The sequence below is a fragment of the Lineus longissimus genome, chromosome 9 (assembly GCF_910592395.1).
Source record: "Lineus longissimus chromosome 9, tnLinLong1.2, whole genome shotgun sequence".
NCBI classification, from domain to species: Eukaryota; Metazoa; Nemertea; class Pilidiophora; order Heteronemertea; family Lineidae; genus Lineus; species Lineus longissimus.
The window spans coordinates 12,009,404-12,027,430 of record NC_088316.1 but is presented as its reverse complement, the minus strand read 5'-3'; the positions used below and the strand labels follow the sequence as shown (position 1 = coordinate 12,027,430).

Genomic DNA, 18,027 nt, shown 5'->3' with positions numbered 1-18,027 from the left:
TCATTGTTCTTAATTGTGCTATAATTGTACCATTTACCTTATACATGTCAGACCACTTGCTGATGAAGAAACAAGTCTATTTAGGTCCGCGATTTATACATTATATTGTCTCTAATGTGCACTGGATGATGCATATACTTTATGCATGCTGGCCAAACTGATTTTGAGGGGTAATGGGTAATGAATAATGAGTCGGTTAATGAGTTTTTGATACTGGGGATAGACAAAAAAAACACAAACATCTTGATTGTTCGACCTGATTCAGTTACATATCCTACATGTACATGCAAAATTATTGCTTCGACGCGGATTAGCTTACCTGTCGCCGCTATAATATTTAAGGAAGTGACTACTTGGCAAGCCCGGCTTACCAAACAGCGACTTTTTCTTGTCCTGAATGGAGAGCCGAACTCAATATTAAAGTAAAGACTCCAGCTCGCCAAACAGGGTAGATTTTTTACCTGTTTGGCAAGCCCGGCTGGCCGAACAGGGTGGCTTTTTAGTGCTGTTTGGCAAGCGGCCCTCCAAACAGGACAAAAAAAGATACCTGTTCGGCGAGCGGCTTGCCAAATAGACCCAGCCAATATTTAAATTTGACTTTTTGTGGAATTCTTAGGTTGCTGTTCACGCTCTAACTAGCTAGACCTGACTTTGATACAGAACGTAGCTACTCCCCTATGATCCACCATCACTCCGCAAATCAGTGACGCTCGTAAAGGCTTGACCTGTGTATCATTGTATTCTGAATAGTACGAAATAATTCGATGAAACAACTTTTTAAAGGGACACTCTAGGCAACAGCTAGGTAGGGAAGATCAATTTGCACAAAGTCGCCAATAGGGGTCTCTCCCATCTCACAGTAGGTCAAAACCATTCACACTTGTACGAGGAAAATATCTAGTGGTGAATCAAACATGACCTTGTGCCGTTACTGTGCATATCAGTCACCCGAAGATAGCCAATTTAACTCCGCTGCTCTTGCGTTTTTTCGTATTCTGTACAATCCCTTGCACATAAATGTTAAGCCATTGCAGGGCTTTTTATATTTTTTCATCTTAGTTTTTTGTCAATGGTGAATTCATGTTCCACTAGGTTTTCCATGAAGCCTGGCCCTGGATAACAGTTAAATAATATCGACATTTGCAAAGTTAAAAGTCTTTTGACGGTATTTTTATTCAAATGAATTTTGACTTAAAATATAGCAAACCATAGGGCACCAAAAAAAAGAGTAGTTATATCCCCAGGCCTTAATGGACTACAATGTAGCAACTAAAAGTGCAAGTATTGTCGTTTCTTTTTGCCAAAAGCAGAAATTGAAGAGGCGTAAATTTGGTGTACACTGATGCAAACGAATGTGTACTGGAGGACAAAAACTCAAATGTGAAAATCAATATCATTATTATTGCTCAGATCGACTTACTTTTTGTGACTTTTCAGTGGTTTAAACCCACTGTGAAAGATTTACAGTGGGTTTTAACAACAAGTGGGTTTAAAACAATATCCGTTCTTATTTTTCAGCTTTCCTCACGACGCTGCTGCCTTTACTCATAATCCTGGCCACATTTTCAACCCAGCCGACAGAGGGAGCTGCCTGCAAGTGTTCCGTGTCATGCGCACAAAGTCTGTGCGCGTCTCGATGCGCAGCGAACTGCTTTGATTGCTGCCGGTGCTGTGTTTATCACGAAACGCTCTACGGAAAGCGTTCGGGGCTCTCTTTCCTCAACGGCTTTCAGGACTCTGAAATTATGAGCGAATACGAACAGCAAGCAGAGAATATCCTTGAAAGGGAACTCAATCCTGAGGGCAACTTCGTTTCATCGGACTCCTCAAAATACCCTCTTTTGAAAAGCAGGTCTATTGCGCGTGCACGCAGAAGTCAACGGAACTAAAAGACCACTTGTGGAATATTTCCCCAATATAGTCCACACTGCACGAGCAAAGTGAGGCGACAACCTGAGGCAACTTATCAAACTCTGCTCTTCAAAAAAAAGTATTCCGGATGCGTTTCATTGACTTTGGTAGGCTTTCCGACAGATCATACTGAACAATCTAAACAGAGCTGCAGACAGCTAATTCAATCAAAGACAAATAGTCTGTAATGATACCTTCCGAGGCAAAGACTTGGCGGAAACACTGACCAGGCGCTTTGTTCTTCCGAGGCCGTTCGAGTGTCATTAAAAGAACTGTAAGTTCCCTTAGCGCTTCAGCTTCCATCAGTTGGTCGTACGTCACCTCCTCAAAAATTTGTTTGCAGCACTCGTGAGAATGGCCTAACTGACTTTGCAAGAAGCGTTCATGTACATAAACAACACCTCCTTGATAGTTGATAGTTTGCAAATATGATGGAAAAAGGCCTGGTACTGACTTTGCCAGAAACGTTCTTTTCCGACAGTAACGATTTTTAAATATTTTCCCTGTATCAAACTGGCGAATTCTTATTCTGTTATTACTCAGGAAATTATTGTCATCCGGATTTTATTTCAAAACTACTGTGCAGTCGTAGGCCTACAGTATATGTCATGTACTATGTGACGCATTGGGAATTTATATGGTAAAATTGTCAAGAATTATCTGTATGGATTGAAAGGCTCAAATGATTAAACAATGACCAGAGCACTTGTTTCAATGTTGAGGAAGGCGATCTCGAGTAGAAGGTTGTCAGTGGAGCTATTAAGGACAAGGGGAAGCATTCACCCGATCTCTTTGAAAGACATACACACAACCATACCCAGAGGCAGGTATTGATTACTTGTGGTCAGAACTCACCAATGTAAGTCAGTTTTGGCGTTTTTGAAGCGAGATAAAAACCTATTGCAAATGCATAATTGTGGACAGCAGATGGAGTAACCTTTAAGACAACACTAATCTAAGAACGATTTCGTAAAAATTACGGATTGCAGGTGAAGTTTAGCCAACTAACTAACGTCACCACAGAAAACAAATCGTCGCCAAATCACTTCACATGTTTTCTTCTTTCTTAAACTGTGTGGCAATACTGGATTCTACTACAATGTACGTGTATGTCTATCGGTTGTATTAATTCCATAATTTTGTCTTTTTTTTAAAGGTAAATCTCAAGGTGAAATCACCTAGGTTCCTTTTTAACACCTTTCTCATCACATTTATCCTAAGTATATTTATTGGAGTAATGTACACCTGCATCACAGTCTGAAGATCAAACGAAAAAATCTGGAAACTTTTGTTCATTTTCTTATAAGTGTTCCCAAATTAACTTGCGAAAGCACTGTAAAAGAAAAAAACGGATGCAGGAAGGCCGCTTCAGTTTCCAATATAGCTTAGAGCAGAATTTTGAATAAGCTTTTTGAGATAAGGTTGAAAAGCTTTCTACGTGGGATTCAGTGTTACGGCGCCTTGGCGGCAGCTGGTTCCACAATTTTGAAGCAGTTGCCGCAAAGAAACGACCACCAAGAGTTTGGCACTTGACCCGGGGAACCTCCAGGAACATCGCAGATCCAGATCTAAAGCCTTGGCGATCGATCCTTCTTAATTGAATCATGGATCAGAGATATGCTGCAGCCTCCCCAGTCAAATACTTGAACACCAAGAGCAGGATCTTGTACTGGATCCTGAGCTTGACTGGAACCAGTGCAAGTGAACCAGCACAGGGGAAATGTGGTAAAACTGTCTCACCGAACACACTCTTGCAGTAGAGTTGAAATCCCGTTGGATTTGGTTCGAAACCTAGGCAGGGATACCATTCAGGACAGCATTATAGTAGTAAAGGTGGGAAATGATGAAGGCATGTATCAAGGTCTTGGTGGATTTCTCCGACAGAAAGTTTCGGATTTGCGAAGAAGTGGTAAAACCTGTCGCACCATCTCGGTTTTCAGATAACGGTTTTAGTATTATTATGATTATGGACGGATGCACATGGTGAAAGAGTTTCATTTTCAAAACGTGTTGCTCCTATGGAAACGAAGATTTACTTGGAAGTTTTAAGCCGCTGCTACCTTCCTGAATATTCAACCTATGGTAACTCCGGAACTGGTTTTTTGCAAAATAATGTTTTAAATGGTTATTTTGCACATAATCTTAACCGATACATGTAGCACTTTTTCTCTGCAATGAAGTCTCCGAGATGGCGTAGACCGAAAACAGGTCAGTCAACCTCTGCAGTCACTTTAACACCGGTACCCAGTCGATGGTCGTACCACTATTAGGGAATGGACTGATTTCTGGTAACAACAGACCTACCCAATTATTCTCAAACAAATTGTGGAGGGACGTATGCCTTCCTTACAGTCCTCAATCTCACCAGTTACAAGAGATTCGGCGCCAAGCTAGTACCACCAGGTATGGGTTAAGTCTCTAATCCATACTTAGTACCACAAATCGACTCGGCACCGTGCATAAGCATTAAAAGGTTAAGTAGTACAATTATAACCCTAGTCCCACCAGTGTGAAAAGCAGTTAGCAGCACACATTTATGCATACAGGACTATAACTGTACCACCGTACCTTACCAGTAAAATTGTCACCGAGTTTTCCGCACATCTGGCTCGATCCTTTTGATGGAAATTCGGAATGTAACGTACTCTATGCAGATGGAATTTGCAAATTCCCTTGAGATTTCATCTTCATGTAAGGAACCATCATCTTATAGTATTTAGTTTGTATCACTTTTCTTTTTCTCCGCCTCGTAAGTTGTCCCGGCGAAGTTATTAGGGTCGCCGTACCCCTCCGCACTCATGGCAGTGTAGCCCCCATCCACGTCAAGATTGGCCCCAGTGATAAAGGATGCATCCTTACTAAGCAGGAACACGATAGAAGCAGCCACCTCACATGGTTCAGCTATTCGACGTAGCATGTGGTAAGCGCCCCATTTTGGCTCATGGGTAGCTCGATCGTTTTTAGCTGCTTTCAGAACCTTGAAAGAGAAAGCACTTAGAAATTTAACGCCCTTCAGTGATACCAGCTACATGTGGATATCAATAGTTTCGTCAATAAAGATAGGCTATGATGCCTATCTTTCTTTACATTTTTTACGTGAACTGTACCATGAGGTATTCATACCATTTAACATGTTCTTTGTGGTAAGGAATTAATACACATCGCGGAAATTACGACATGGCCGAAGCTAGCGTGGGGAGGGCAAAAAAGTTCAGAAAAAAATGTGTTTTTGACCATGGTTTTGGACGAAAAAATTCACAAAGTATAATTTTGCCCCCTAAGACCGAAAACTAAGCTAGCTACACCCCTATACGGATTACCTGAACAACGACCTGCAACTTCACCTACATCGCATAATCGGTAAAAAAAGGTCAGTAAATGAAAATGATCGAGAAGATCGTTCAATTCAAGCTAATCAATTGACTACTTGACTTCTAGCAGGCTTACGCATCAACAGGCTTCGTAACACTTACAGCAGGCAGGCCTCGTACTGTCATCCTATCGGTACATGTACTTACCTCTGGTGTCCAGACCCAGCTGGGGCTGCAAGAGTTCACCCGTATCCCCCTTTCCGACAGATCAAGAGCCATACACTTAGTAAGCGAGATTATCCCACCTTTGCTTGTGGCGTAGGTCCATCTGTTTGGCTGGGCCCTCAACCCCGATATACTGGTTAGGTTGACGATGGCAGGGTCTTCTTCTATCACGTATGAAATGAAAGAAAATGCATGGACTACTCTAGTAATAAACGCATAGGACTCCTCATGACAAACCGTTTAACTTTTTATTGCTCGCATCTATCTCCGTGTCCTAGGATACTCACAATAGAATCGATTACATTCAGCGACTCGCCTACGGCTTACTGGACTTTGCGCAACGAAACGAAACGAGCGAAATGGGGGAGCGACCATTATGTTTTACCCCGGTAGGTCAAGTTCGATACATGGTGTCAGTCACTAGTATGGATGTTTATTTCCATTATGAATACGTGTTTTTAAAAATCTAAATCATGAATTTCCTTTCCATTAGAAGAAAACGATGACGACGTTTCAGTTTAGGAGCCTAAGTTTTGTGGTCCCAATGGCCAAATTGGCAGAAAAGTCGATTCACCGGTCACAAATGGTCGAAAATGACCCACAAAACTTCAGACCCCCAACCTGGTAATTATCACGGTCAGACCACAACAAAATTTCTATGGTTTGAAGATCTAACCCCGGGCTGTATTATCTGCCGAAAATTGATTTTCATCGGCACGTCTTGGAAAAATCTATGGGGCGCTAAACTTTACCAATTCAACTTTTTAATGCATTAGCAATTTGATGATAAATGTTGTGTGTAGCCGTAACCCCTTGAGGTCTGAACTTAAAACTTTGTTTACAAATTCACACCAATTTTCGTTTCAAAATTATTCTTTGTTTGAGTGATGACCCACACCCACCAAGGCAGCTGAGACACATGTCTTGTTGGACATGCCTACCGATTTTTACTAAATAAAAGCATAACTTCACTACACACTTTTCGGGGTTGAAAATGTACTCACGTAAATTACCAAAATTACATGCCAAATTCGCACATGACCTGTTATTTCTCAAAGCTTGGAAGCTCAAATGTCTGAATGTAATGTATGCGCGTAATGTATACTCTCAGCAAGCGAATAGTTGTGATCGTCCGTTTTTGATACGAATCGTTTCCTGTATGGCCGTTACAAGCCGTTGTCTGAATATGATGTGAACCTGTTTACCGTTCAATGCTGCTCCCTGTGACGCTGTACCCGCAAATGTTCAATGAAAAAAATGCTGACTTACACGGCTTGTTCGCATCGTAAACATAGGGGTACCCGGGTTAACTGTCTTTGCGTTTGGCCTAGATCGTGGTTACATGAACAGGCTGTGTATTATGAATAAGAAAAGTCACCTAGGGACCGTTGCGTAGAATACTTTTTTGGCGAAATATTGCGCAAAGTCCAGTAAGCCCTCGCCTACTCCAGGTCAAAAGGTGACTAGGTCTATATATTGAACCTTACTCGGGGTGTGACCCCCGGCTGACGGGGTCAATTTCACCAGCAACCCCTAGTGTTTGTTTTGCCTAGGCGCGCCTGGAACGATCATAATATGTAGGTTAAGAGAGGGTAAGTGCATTCCAGGAGTGTGCATGTACATGTTAGTATAACTTCAGTCTTCCACTGACTTGCTGTTGATGACCCTCCCTGAATACGGAAAAAACCTACCTTTTTTCATGTACGGGACGCATGCCTGGACCATGTTGGAGACACCTAGGACGTTGACACTCATGGTTTTTTCCCAGTCCGCGTTAGTCGCCTGGAGACCTTGAGATGAAATTATCAAAATTGGAAGTTCTGATTGGCGGATGATAGGTAAACCTCACAAATATATTTGTGATGACATAGGGAACTGAGTTAGCGGATTATGTTCCGTGAACCCGATATACACCTCAGGCATAAGAATAAAATCGTACATGTAGGTGCAGTCAAGTCAAATCGACTAGGAGAAGGTCCGTTCTCAATAAGACTATTTCTTGGCCGTACCACAGGCGCGTGGAAAAAAAGAGCTCAATAGCCCCCCCCCCCCCCCCCCCCAATCGACTTACAAACACGCACACACTGACATCACACATAAAATACAAGAAGGCGTACCAGTTGATATCAGTGAGATCTTGGTTACCGCATTTGCAACAATAATATTACAGAGTCACCTTAAAATGTTATCAAAACTTCAACTGTTTTGCATAATGAAAATACTATATTTTAACATGGGACACAGCAGTAATCTTTAATATCTATACCTGTTCGCCGAAAATTGGAAGAAAGGTTTTAAAAATTTATCAAATATTTCGAAGTATTAATTATCGCCCGAGAGGCGACAACTTGCCGTTCGGAGATCCTTGCCTAGCTGGCTACCCCTCAACTAGCCAGTCAGCCATTTTTAATAAGTAGCGCACGACCCGTTCGGAGGATGGAATTTCGTTTGCTTCATGATTACGACCCTACCTTGCGAGCCGAAGTAGACAGCAGAGTTCACCAGTCCATGGATGCTCCCCGTCCCAAGCTCCGACACTACTCGTCCGACTGCTTCAGCACAGATATCCTGTTGCGAGACATCAACACTGTAGAATCGAACGGCATACCCCGAGCTTTTCAGTCGCTGCTCTGCCTCCTCCCCTGCTTGATTGTTGATGTCAAAGATAGCCACCGAGGCGCCATCATTCAGGAGGCGTTCGGCAGTGGCAAGTCCTACACCCGAGGCACCCCCGGTCACGATGAACACCCGACAGACAAATCTGGTCTTAGTGGCGGCGCTATCAAGTACAAGTTGTTTCGCCATTTGTAAGCCGAATGTTGGCCTGATTTTCGAGGAATAAAATAGAATTGACACTAAACATCGATTTTCTTTATCAAGGACTTTTATCAAAGTAGTAGGTAGTTACATCGACATGTTATCAATGATTGTAATTCGAGAGATAGGCCTACGTAACGACGATAAGCAAACGACTGCTATTCTGTTGTGCTTGATATCGTCGGTCGTTTACACTCGTGTAAGAAAGTAGAGGGACACCAAATTTACCTGAATATCTCGGAAGACATTGGATATATCTACCTCATAAGCATGGCGTTGCTTTAACATATTGAACGACCTCCTGCCGAAATAATCATAGTTTCGAATAAATTATCATGTATGGATATCACACTTCCAAAACATCAAGACATTTTTTATCTTTTAAAGGCCATATATCTAGGTTTGAAAACATGCTTGATACTCATGAAATATGTTGAGGGTTAAAAAAACAAGATCCCAGACATTAAAAAAATTCTAATAATAAAGTCATTATTTAGTTATTTCAATTTTCAATTTTAAACTATTTGAATTTCCCACCACACACAACTTTAGATTAGTTCCACATATGGCCGCTAAGGATTTTTTGATGACGTAGATCAGGCCAGTCAAAACAAAGCAAGATGGCTTCCGCATACAGTTCAGAGAGTGAGAGCAGTGAATTTGAGGATGTTTTGGTCGATACAGAAGGATATTTAAACGTTGAGCCGTACATGTTCGAGCCATTAATATCACTAGATCATAATGAGAGTGATCATTCGGACGAAAGTGATTAGAATTTGTGGTTAATCAATTTGCATGGCAGACCTGCCGATATAGCAAAGAAGACATTGATAGACGGTTGCAGATGCATAACATGTATGATTTTTGAACAGACTAATGTTGCACAATTGTTTCGCCTCGTCTGTGTTGTATCGCCAGTTATGTCATGACGCTGAACTACTATTGAAAAGTGACGGTATTATGCACAATCATCTTGACGTGACGATATAATGCCGTGCAACGTTAGATAGGCCTAGATGTCAGATGACAATAATCTGTCATTGACAGTGGCTGTCACCGACACTGACCTGTGTCGCTGTCACCTTGCTATGGCTGGAACACAAGAAGACACTATGCGGTATCACAGGCCCCGATAGGGCCTACACATTATGTATAACAACCGACCTCGGCAGCCTCGGGCATTAAATGCAATTGACATGGTTGGAACAGCTGTTTTTAACAAGTGGCATTTGATATACAGTTGGATGCAGATATCCGGCTTCATGTGATAATCCGTATCGATAAAGTGATCACTGCAAAGTTTGGCCGAAGGCCCAGGCTTCCAACACTCCAAACGTTTGCACTTCCGAATCCACAGCTTCCTCCTCTCTCGTTCAACTGGCTTTGGAAATTCATGAAAATGAGTCCCATCCGTCATTCGATTGTTCTTTGTGCTATCCTTGACACAATTCGGAGCCACACAATACACCATAGTGAATGAAACACATTACTTTCAGGTGTGCATAATTAATTAAGGCCCTCCTGCTTTTATGATTGCATGACATGTACAGATAGCCTGATCTACATCACAACTTTTGCTGAACCCGCCGCCTGGCTCTAACAAGCCAGTTGCTAGCCTGATTAGGTAATCAAGTTGTCAAACACATAATTGGCTATATCTTCAAAATGGATGGAGCTAATTGCATTTGGTTTTCTGTATTGTATAAAGTGTTAGGTACACTTTTGAAATCGTCTTACAGCAGAAAATGGCAAAAAACCTTGAGTTATGGCCTTTAAGCTTGAAATGGTAACTATAAAAACATTTAAATTCCACCCGATGAGAATGTCTTTGGTCAATTTCAAAAGGTGTGGTTCAGAAATATCGCTCTTAAAAACTAAAGGGCAGCAATATTTTCCGGATTTTAAAGAAAATTATGTACGTTGAAGTGCTTTTGCAGCCTGCGGTAATGGTAACGTGAAAATAAGGCATCAAAAGTGATTATAGGAAGCAAAACACCCGATGATAGCAGGACCGATAATTGTGTTTAGTGTAAGAAGCCTCCTATGATTGGAGCGGATTTCAGCTTTTCTTCCTCCTCTGATCTGAGGAGGCCTGACAAAATCTGAGGAGCCTCTTCAGAAATAGTGGGCGTCCACGAATGGTCAGGTTTTAGTCTCCTTTTCACACGGCTAGCGCTGCCCCATCAATCCCACCTGTGGCTGCCATACCGCATTGACGTCGATACATATGGATTGAATTAATAGGGTAGGGATATCATAACGTGCGTGATATCAAGGAATCCATAACAAAAATTTGAATAGGATTCCCCTTGTAAATAGCAACGCCGGATAAAAATGCCTTTTACCCGTGGGCATGTTGTTTGAAATGATGTACCGCTTTGTGGCGGATTGTGTTTACATAATTCGTCATATTCATTCAAACTGTAGTTTTAACCAAACTAATGGTTTACAACTTTATGCAATGGTTTGGGATAGTTTTCAATGGATCAAACAAAACAAGATATGCGGTACTCGATATCTGTTGTGTCGGATCATAGGTCCTTCACATACATGTCAAGTACATATAACGTCTGAAGTTCCCTACTGGTCCACTGGTCAATGATACAACATTAGATTAGTAAATATCTGGATAAAGTCTGCGTCCCTAGAAAATAAAGATCGACTGGTGGAGATTTTTCCTGTTTAAGCATGTCCTGTGACACACGTTTTCACCGACAGGGTGAGATAAAGACATCAATTGAAGTGTCTATAAGCTAAGGGAACCAGGCTGGTTATTCTAAGCTAAGCTATACTTTCGGATCAGCGCAGTTAGGTAATTAATGGAATCGTCGCGGCTCCCAAACCTCATGGCATGTTGAATTCTAAGACAAGCTACATCACTGAACATGAAGGCGAAGCGAGGGCAGGCTGGTTATCTTTCCTGTGGTGCTTTATGTGAGTTGACTGTACCGCGCCCATTCGGATATAAGCCAAGACGTCCACATTGATGATAGTGCCCATGGACACTCAAATTCGCGTTGGTTCTCTTTGCTACCCTGACTATGTTTAAAACAATTAAAGCCTTATCAATATCCTTTTATTTATTCATCTAAACGGCAAATTGTGGTATGGTGCCATATCGTACATGTTCACATACCCTCTTCACCCGTTCATTGGCCTTCCAATAGTTTGTTGATGAAGACAGAGAGGCAAACCAATGTTCATTGAAAAATTACTTGACCCGCCATATGGGCATCATCCATATTGAGACACCATCCGTATTGGAGCATATCCGGATGAGCGCGGCACAGGCAGGATGCTCCCATTTGATAAAAGCAAGGCCATCCTTAACTTCAGGTCAACACTTGGCACGAACGACCGAGCTCAGTAGAGCTTGTGCGAGGCGAGGAGGATAAGACTGACTCCGGTTTTTTCGAGGATGGGCTTTGACATGTAAAAGAAGGTATAGTTGTGTGTTGGCTGTAACTCCGGGTGTAAGTGCGCCTTAGCGCAGTTTTGTAATCTTCAAAAGTGACGCTGAACTGCGGATACGGAAACTGGGTCGTTTTCCCGCGCTGCCTTCGCGCATGCGCTTAACCTTCGAATATTCGTCATTTTGATATTTTTGTAGTATTGTTGTGGACAACGAAACACATCTATGCAAAGTACAATAGTTCAGGCACTCATAGAGGTAATTACTAAATTAAGGCATAAATGCTTCATGCGTTGTGTTGACCATATTCAGGGAGCATTGCCATTGTATAATTCATAATCAGGCCCCTTTTATAAAGACTTTGTTCCTGCCGTCTTTGGACTTCTCGGATGTGATTTCCCGGGCCCCTTTTCTCGGCAATGTCATTTCGGAATCTCGCTATGCGTGAGCTGTATGTTTTAACTATCGTTGCCTAGGTGAATCTTGATGTATTATCATTGTATTGGTGTTCCTTTCGAACGTTCTATTAGCCCAAATTACTGTTTAATAGAGTATTTACAGCTGAGTTATTTTGGGACACCCTGTATCGCACCCTTTTGCGGGGTCACGTGACCTGCCATCGGTCTGCCTTGTAGTTCCGATTCAAAACACCAGTTGGCAGCACCTCCTTGTCCTTGTTTTATCTGAGGCAAATTGCCTATGTTAGCTTCATTTTTGTATCTTTGTAGATTTCACGGACGACACAGAAATTCGTATTAAAGTAAATCATCCCGTCGAGTCCTATGAGTTGTTTGTTGATAGTTTCGCTGCCCGCATCCACAGTGAAATCTCTATGATCAAGAATCGAGATGGATGGAGACAGCCACGCTGATGAGATGTCGAAGCTAAGTAGAGAGGAGAGCGAGGCCAGATTCGAGATAGTGGAGTTGCAGATAGAATTGGAGCACATGGTGAGAAGCAACCAAATAGAAACACAGATGAGAGAAATGACTTTCGAACTTGAAAAGCTCAGACTAGAACGGGAAATCAAGCGTAAGGAAGTTCGGAGACTCGCGGAACAACCAGTAGACTCAGATGAAACGTTAATAACCAACTTGCAGCTCCTTGCTAACGTAGCAGTGGCCAGTACCACCGCCAAGACAACTCCCACGGATGAGGATGCTGACACAACTAGTACTAGCAGACCCCCACCGGAGGTATCGGCACAGCAGAACTTGGACCCACAAGCACCTGTCTTCAAACCAACAGTTGAGAACAGCCACCCACCTGGGATACCGTTTCCCCAGGTACCGCCTACAATGAACCCGCCCTTTTCGGAAGATCAGTTTGGGGAACTCATTAAGATGTTTACAGGCCAGATAACGATCGGACGGCTTCCACCACCCGAGCCCACAGTCTTCAGCGGTGATCCCCTCATGTACCCAGCATGGAAAGCGGCATTTCATACACTAATAGAAGGTCGAGGGATACCTAAGAGGGAACAGATACACTACCTACGGAGATATTTGTCGGGCCCCGCCAAAGAGGCCATTGAAGGTTACCTGTACATGGATACTGAGGAGGCATACATTAGAGCAAAGGAGGTTTTGGAAAAACGGTTTGGTGAGCCATTTGTCGTTGCTGATGCGTTCCGTAAGAAGTTGGAGTCATGGCCCAAGGTTGGAAATCGTGATGGGACGGGATTGAGGAAACTCAGTGATTTCCTACAGCAATGTAATACAGCAATGAGTTCCATTGGTTATCTCAGCATTTTGGACGATTGTCGTGAAAACCGTAAAATACTGGCCAAGTTACCAGATTGGTTAGTATCGAGATGGGGGAGAAAAGTGTCAGACTATAAGCTCGTAACTGAACAGTTTCCACCCTTTCGTGTGTTCGCTGATTTTATGTCTCGTGAAGCCGACATTTCTTGTGATCCTATCACGTCGCTACAGTCTCTTCACTCTGGTGCCACTGGTAACGCCAGGACAGGGGACAAGCCTACAACAGGGTCGTCGCATGGGCATGAAAAGAGAAGCCATGAAAAGATGTCTTCCCTTGCTACTGAGACAACTGAACCCATGAACAGCCATCGAAAATCCACTATGACAGGTTCCTTTGTTGATAAGAAGAAATGCGTTTGCTGTGAAGAGGTCCATATGCTTGATGATTGTCCGGTGTTCTTGGCGAAGACACTGGAGGACCGTAAGCAATTTGTCAAGGCAAACCGTCTTTGTTTTTCCTGTATGAAAAAGGCACACCAAGCTAAGGACTGCAAGAGACGCTCCAAATGTAAAAAGTGTGAGAGAACTCACCCTACTGCACTACATGATGAGGCACGCTTTATCCAGGTCAACAGTACGGTAAAAGACAGTGGATTGAAGGAAGATAAGACAGAAAGGGCCAGCGTCAAACATAGCGGAATCAGTCATGTTGGCGGTTGTGACAGTGCATCGGTCAGTAAGAGCTCCATGATAGTACCGGTCTGGGTGTCTCATGAGGACCGGCCTGAGTATGAGATACTATCGTACGCCATGTTGGATACTCAATCCGATACCACGTTTGTATTAGAGAACACTCGGAAAACGCTTGGCTTGGTTGGGACAAAGTCACATCTGAGTTTGTCGACCATGTCTAGAGAAAACGAAATCATAGAAACTGTTAAAGTCAAAGGATTGGTCGTCAGAGGGATGAACAGTGACTTGAAAATAAATCTGCCTCCATCCTTCAGTCGTGATGTGATGCCGATGAACCGGGAACACATTCCCACCCCTGAGATTGCGAATGTGTGGCCCCACCTGACTAGGATTGCATCTGAATTGCCACCACTCCAGGATTGCAACGTCGCGCTGCTGATCGGGTACAACTGCCCCCAGGCCTTGGCCCCAAGAGAAGTTATAGCCCTCTCCGCTAATGCACCCTATGCCCAGAGAACGGATTTGGGATGGGGTATAGTAGGAACCGTAGATCCGAATCAAATCGACATGACGGGTGACAACATAGGTGTGAGCCATAGAATTGTTACGTATGGTGACAAAACCAGCGCTGAACATTGCCAAGAACAAAGAACACTAGTCATGCCAAACCGTATTAAAGAAATCATCACCATCCTCGAGTCTGATTTCAAGGACGCTGATGTCAAGGACAGTTGCGGACCACAGTCTTATGAAGACAAAAAGTTCATGGGCATACTTGATGCTGGCATAGTGCAGCGTGCCGATGGTCACTACGAGATGCCACTGCCTTTTAAGGGAAACCGACCAGAGCTACCAGAGAGTCGGGGAAAGGCGCTGAGGAGACTAAATCAGCTGAAGTTGAAGCTCAACCGGGAACCGGCTTACAGGGATAAGTATGTAGCGTTCATGCAAAGGATGATCGATAAGGGTGATGCCGAGCTTGTACCATGGGATGCTCAGTCATCAAAAGAGCACTCCTCACAGCATTGGTACGTGCCACATTTTGGAGTCGTGAATGCCAAGAAACCCGACAAAGTCAGAGTCGTCTTCGATTGCCAAGCAGAATGTGCCGGACACTCGATAAATAAACATCTGCTGCAGGGACCAGACCTGACCAACTCCCTACTAGGCGTCCTTTGCCGCTTCCGCCAAGAGACCGTAGCAATCACATGTGACGTGGAACAAATGTTCCATCAGTTTAAGGTAGCTGAGGAGGATAGAGACTATCTTCGATTTTTATGGTGGTCCGATGGTAAACTCGATGAGCAGCCCAAGGAGTACCGAATGACTGTGCACCTTTTTGGAGGCACATCATCCCCATCATGCTGCAACTTTGGATTTAAGCGACTGGCAGATGACTATGAAGCTGAGTATGGACACCAGGCTGCTGATTTCATCAGAGATAATTTCTACGTTGATGATGGCCTAACATCGCTACCAAGCGATGGAGAAGTCATACACTTGCTTGAAAACACTCAGAAACTGTGTAAAGAGGGAGGACTGCACCTTCACAAGATCAATTCTAACTCAGACGCTGTGATCCAGAGTGTAGCAGAAAAGGATAGAGCCGCTAAGAATAGTACGCGCCTACTAACTGAGAGCAATAATGTCACTACTCATGAGCCTACACTGGATCGGGCCCTGGGGATATACTGGTGTGTAACATCCGACACGTTTCAGTTCAAGATCGTCCTGCGAGACCGCCCCAACACCCGACGTGGTATTCTGTCAACTATTGGGACCATCTATGACCCAATGGGCTTAATTGGGCCTGTGCTTCTGATCGGCCGGCAGATATTGCAAGAACTCTGTGCTCTTGACCTAGATTGGGACAGTCAACCACCTGAAGACATACTACTGAGATGGGAACGCTGGAGAGATGATTTGTTTACCTTGGATCAGCTGAAAATCCCTCGTTGTTTGAAACCAGCAGATTTTGGTGAAGTCACATCCATAGGTCTTCACCATTTCTCAGATGCTTCGCAGCTTGCTTACGGACAATGTTCCTATGTAAGAATGGTAAATCAAGAAGGAAGAGTTCACTGCAGTCTTGTCCTGGGAAAGGCTAGAGTAGCTCCTTTACGCCCAATCACCATACCACGACTCGAACTCACAGCTGCGGTGCTATCTGCGAATATGAGTGCTGTTGTCAGGAGAGAGCTGACTTACAAGATAGACTCTGAGACTTTCTGGACTGATAGTACTGTAGTCCTAGGGTATATACAGAACGATGCAAAACGCTTCCACGTCTATGTCGCGAATAGAATCCAACAGATTCGGGACAAGAGCAAGTCGAACCAGTGGAGACACGTTAAAGGCGAGAATAACCCAGCAGATGAAGGATCCAGGGGAGTAACTGCGACGAGATTTGTACAGCCTGAGATGACAAAATGGTTGACCGGACCTGCCTTCCTGTGGGAGACCAAACTGCCAGACGCATCTGACATTGAGAGTGCACTATCACCCAAGGACCCTGAGGTGAAAAGTGTTGCCCTGGTCACCAAAGTCACCAAAACAGAACCAGGCCTCATACCAGATCGCCTGACACGTTTCTCTTCCTGGAGCAAAGCTAAGACTTCGATTGCCACCTGTCTTCAGTATAAACGCCGTTTGAGGGACAAAGCCAATGGAGCACAGCTGAAACCCAAGACACTTCACACATCCGATCTAAAAGAGGCTGAGACGGAGATCGTGAAAAGGATACAAGCCCTGGCTTTCGGAGAAGAGGTTGAGACATTGAAGCAGTTGAGACGTACAAAGGACAATGTCACAACCAAGAAAAATGCCATCGATAGGAAGCCAGTCTTGAAGGACAACTCGAGATTGCGTAAGCTGGACCCCTACCTGGATGGAGATGACGTACTACGAGTGGGTGGACGGATTAGGAGGGCTGACTTCCCGAATGAGGTAAAACATCCTGCGGTCTTGCCTAGAGACAATCATGTAACAACCCTGGTCATACGGCACTTCCATGAGGCCCAGGGACACACAGGACGTGGGATGACGGTAAATGCTATCAGGTTGGCTGGGTTTTGGATTCTCGGATGTCGACGTGCTGTGGCAAGCTATATACATACCTGCGTCGGTTGCAGAAAATTACGACGTGCGTTGCAAGGGCAGAAGATGGCGGACCTCCCAACCGATCGACTAGAACCAGCGCCCCCCTTTACTCATTGCGGTGTAGATGTTTTCGGGCCTTGGACCATCAAAGAGGGCAGAAAGGAGATTAAGCGATGGGGAGTACTGTACACCTGTCTTGGAATGAGGGCAATACACGTTGAGACGCTTAATTCCATGTCCACAGACTCCTTTATCAACTCGTTGAGACGCTTGATAGCTGTCCGCGGCGCTGTACAACTTATTAGGTGTGATAACGGTACCAACTTCGTAGGAGCGAAAAACGAATTAGAGCAGGCCTGGTCAGAAATGGATTTTGACCAAATACGGAAATACTTGCTGAAAGAAGAATGTGATCTTGATTTCCGGATGAATGTTCCCCGGGCTAGCCATCACGGAGGAGTCTGGGAACGCCAGATACGCTCAGTACGCAACGTTTTGGCAGGGATGCTGTTACATGAAGGAACACAGCTGGATGATGAGTCACTACGCACTCTATTGTATGAGGTGATGGCCATCGTCAATGGGCGCCCTCTCACTACAGACAATCTTTACGATCCTACCTCACTGCAGCCGTTAGTACCAAATCAGTTATTGACCATGAAATCTCGGGTGATCATTCCACCACCAGGCACCTTTCCACGAGAGGACCTACTTCTAAAGAAAAGGTGGCGCCGCGTGCAACATCTTGCAAATCGCTTCTGGTGCCAGTGGCGAAAGGAGTATGTCAATAACCTGCAAGAACGGCCAAAATGGAATCAGGACGTGCGCAATCTCAAAGTCGGTGACATCGTCATCA

At 44.0% G+C, this 18,027-nt stretch overlaps 2 protein-coding genes and 1 long non-coding RNA gene across 4 annotated transcripts in view; 2 read left to right on the top strand and 1 right to left on the bottom strand.

Moving 5' to 3' along the window:
* Positions 1-18,027, top strand: part of LOC135493767 (uncharacterized) — a 115,718-nt gene that overhangs the window by 21,591 nt on the left and 76,100 nt on the right. The window contains exon 2 of the long non-coding RNA XR_010448292.1: positions 1,519-3,772. This is a non-coding gene — a long non-coding RNA (uncharacterized LOC135493767). The remainder of the gene's footprint in view (positions 1-1,518; positions 3,773-18,027) is intronic.
* On the bottom strand, positions 3,713-8,263 carry LOC135493766 (cyclopentanol dehydrogenase-like). 2 transcript variants are annotated; one of them, XM_064781317.1, is made up of 4 exons: positions 7,919-8,263; positions 7,139-7,237; positions 5,430-5,611; positions 3,713-4,888 (listed from the first exon to the last, which is right to left on the bottom strand). In XM_064781317.1, the coding sequence occupies exons 1-4, from the start codon at positions 8,250-8,252 to the stop codon at positions 4,628-4,630; spliced, it is 876 nt and encodes a 291-aa protein (XP_064637387.1). In that variant the 5' UTR covers positions 8,253-8,263; the 3' UTR covers positions 3,713-4,627. The 2 variants fall into 2 exon arrangements, with proteins under 2 accessions (XP_064637387.1, XP_064637388.1); XM_064781318.1 differs by having other exon boundaries at positions 5,430-5,608.
* LOC135493585 (uncharacterized) overlaps positions 11,658-18,027 on the top strand; it is a 33,425-nt gene continuing 27,055 nt past the window's right edge. The window contains exon 1 of the mRNA XM_064781011.1: positions 11,658-11,706. The gene's annotated coding sequence lies outside the window, so the exon portion shown is untranslated. The remainder of the gene's footprint in view (positions 11,707-18,027) is intronic.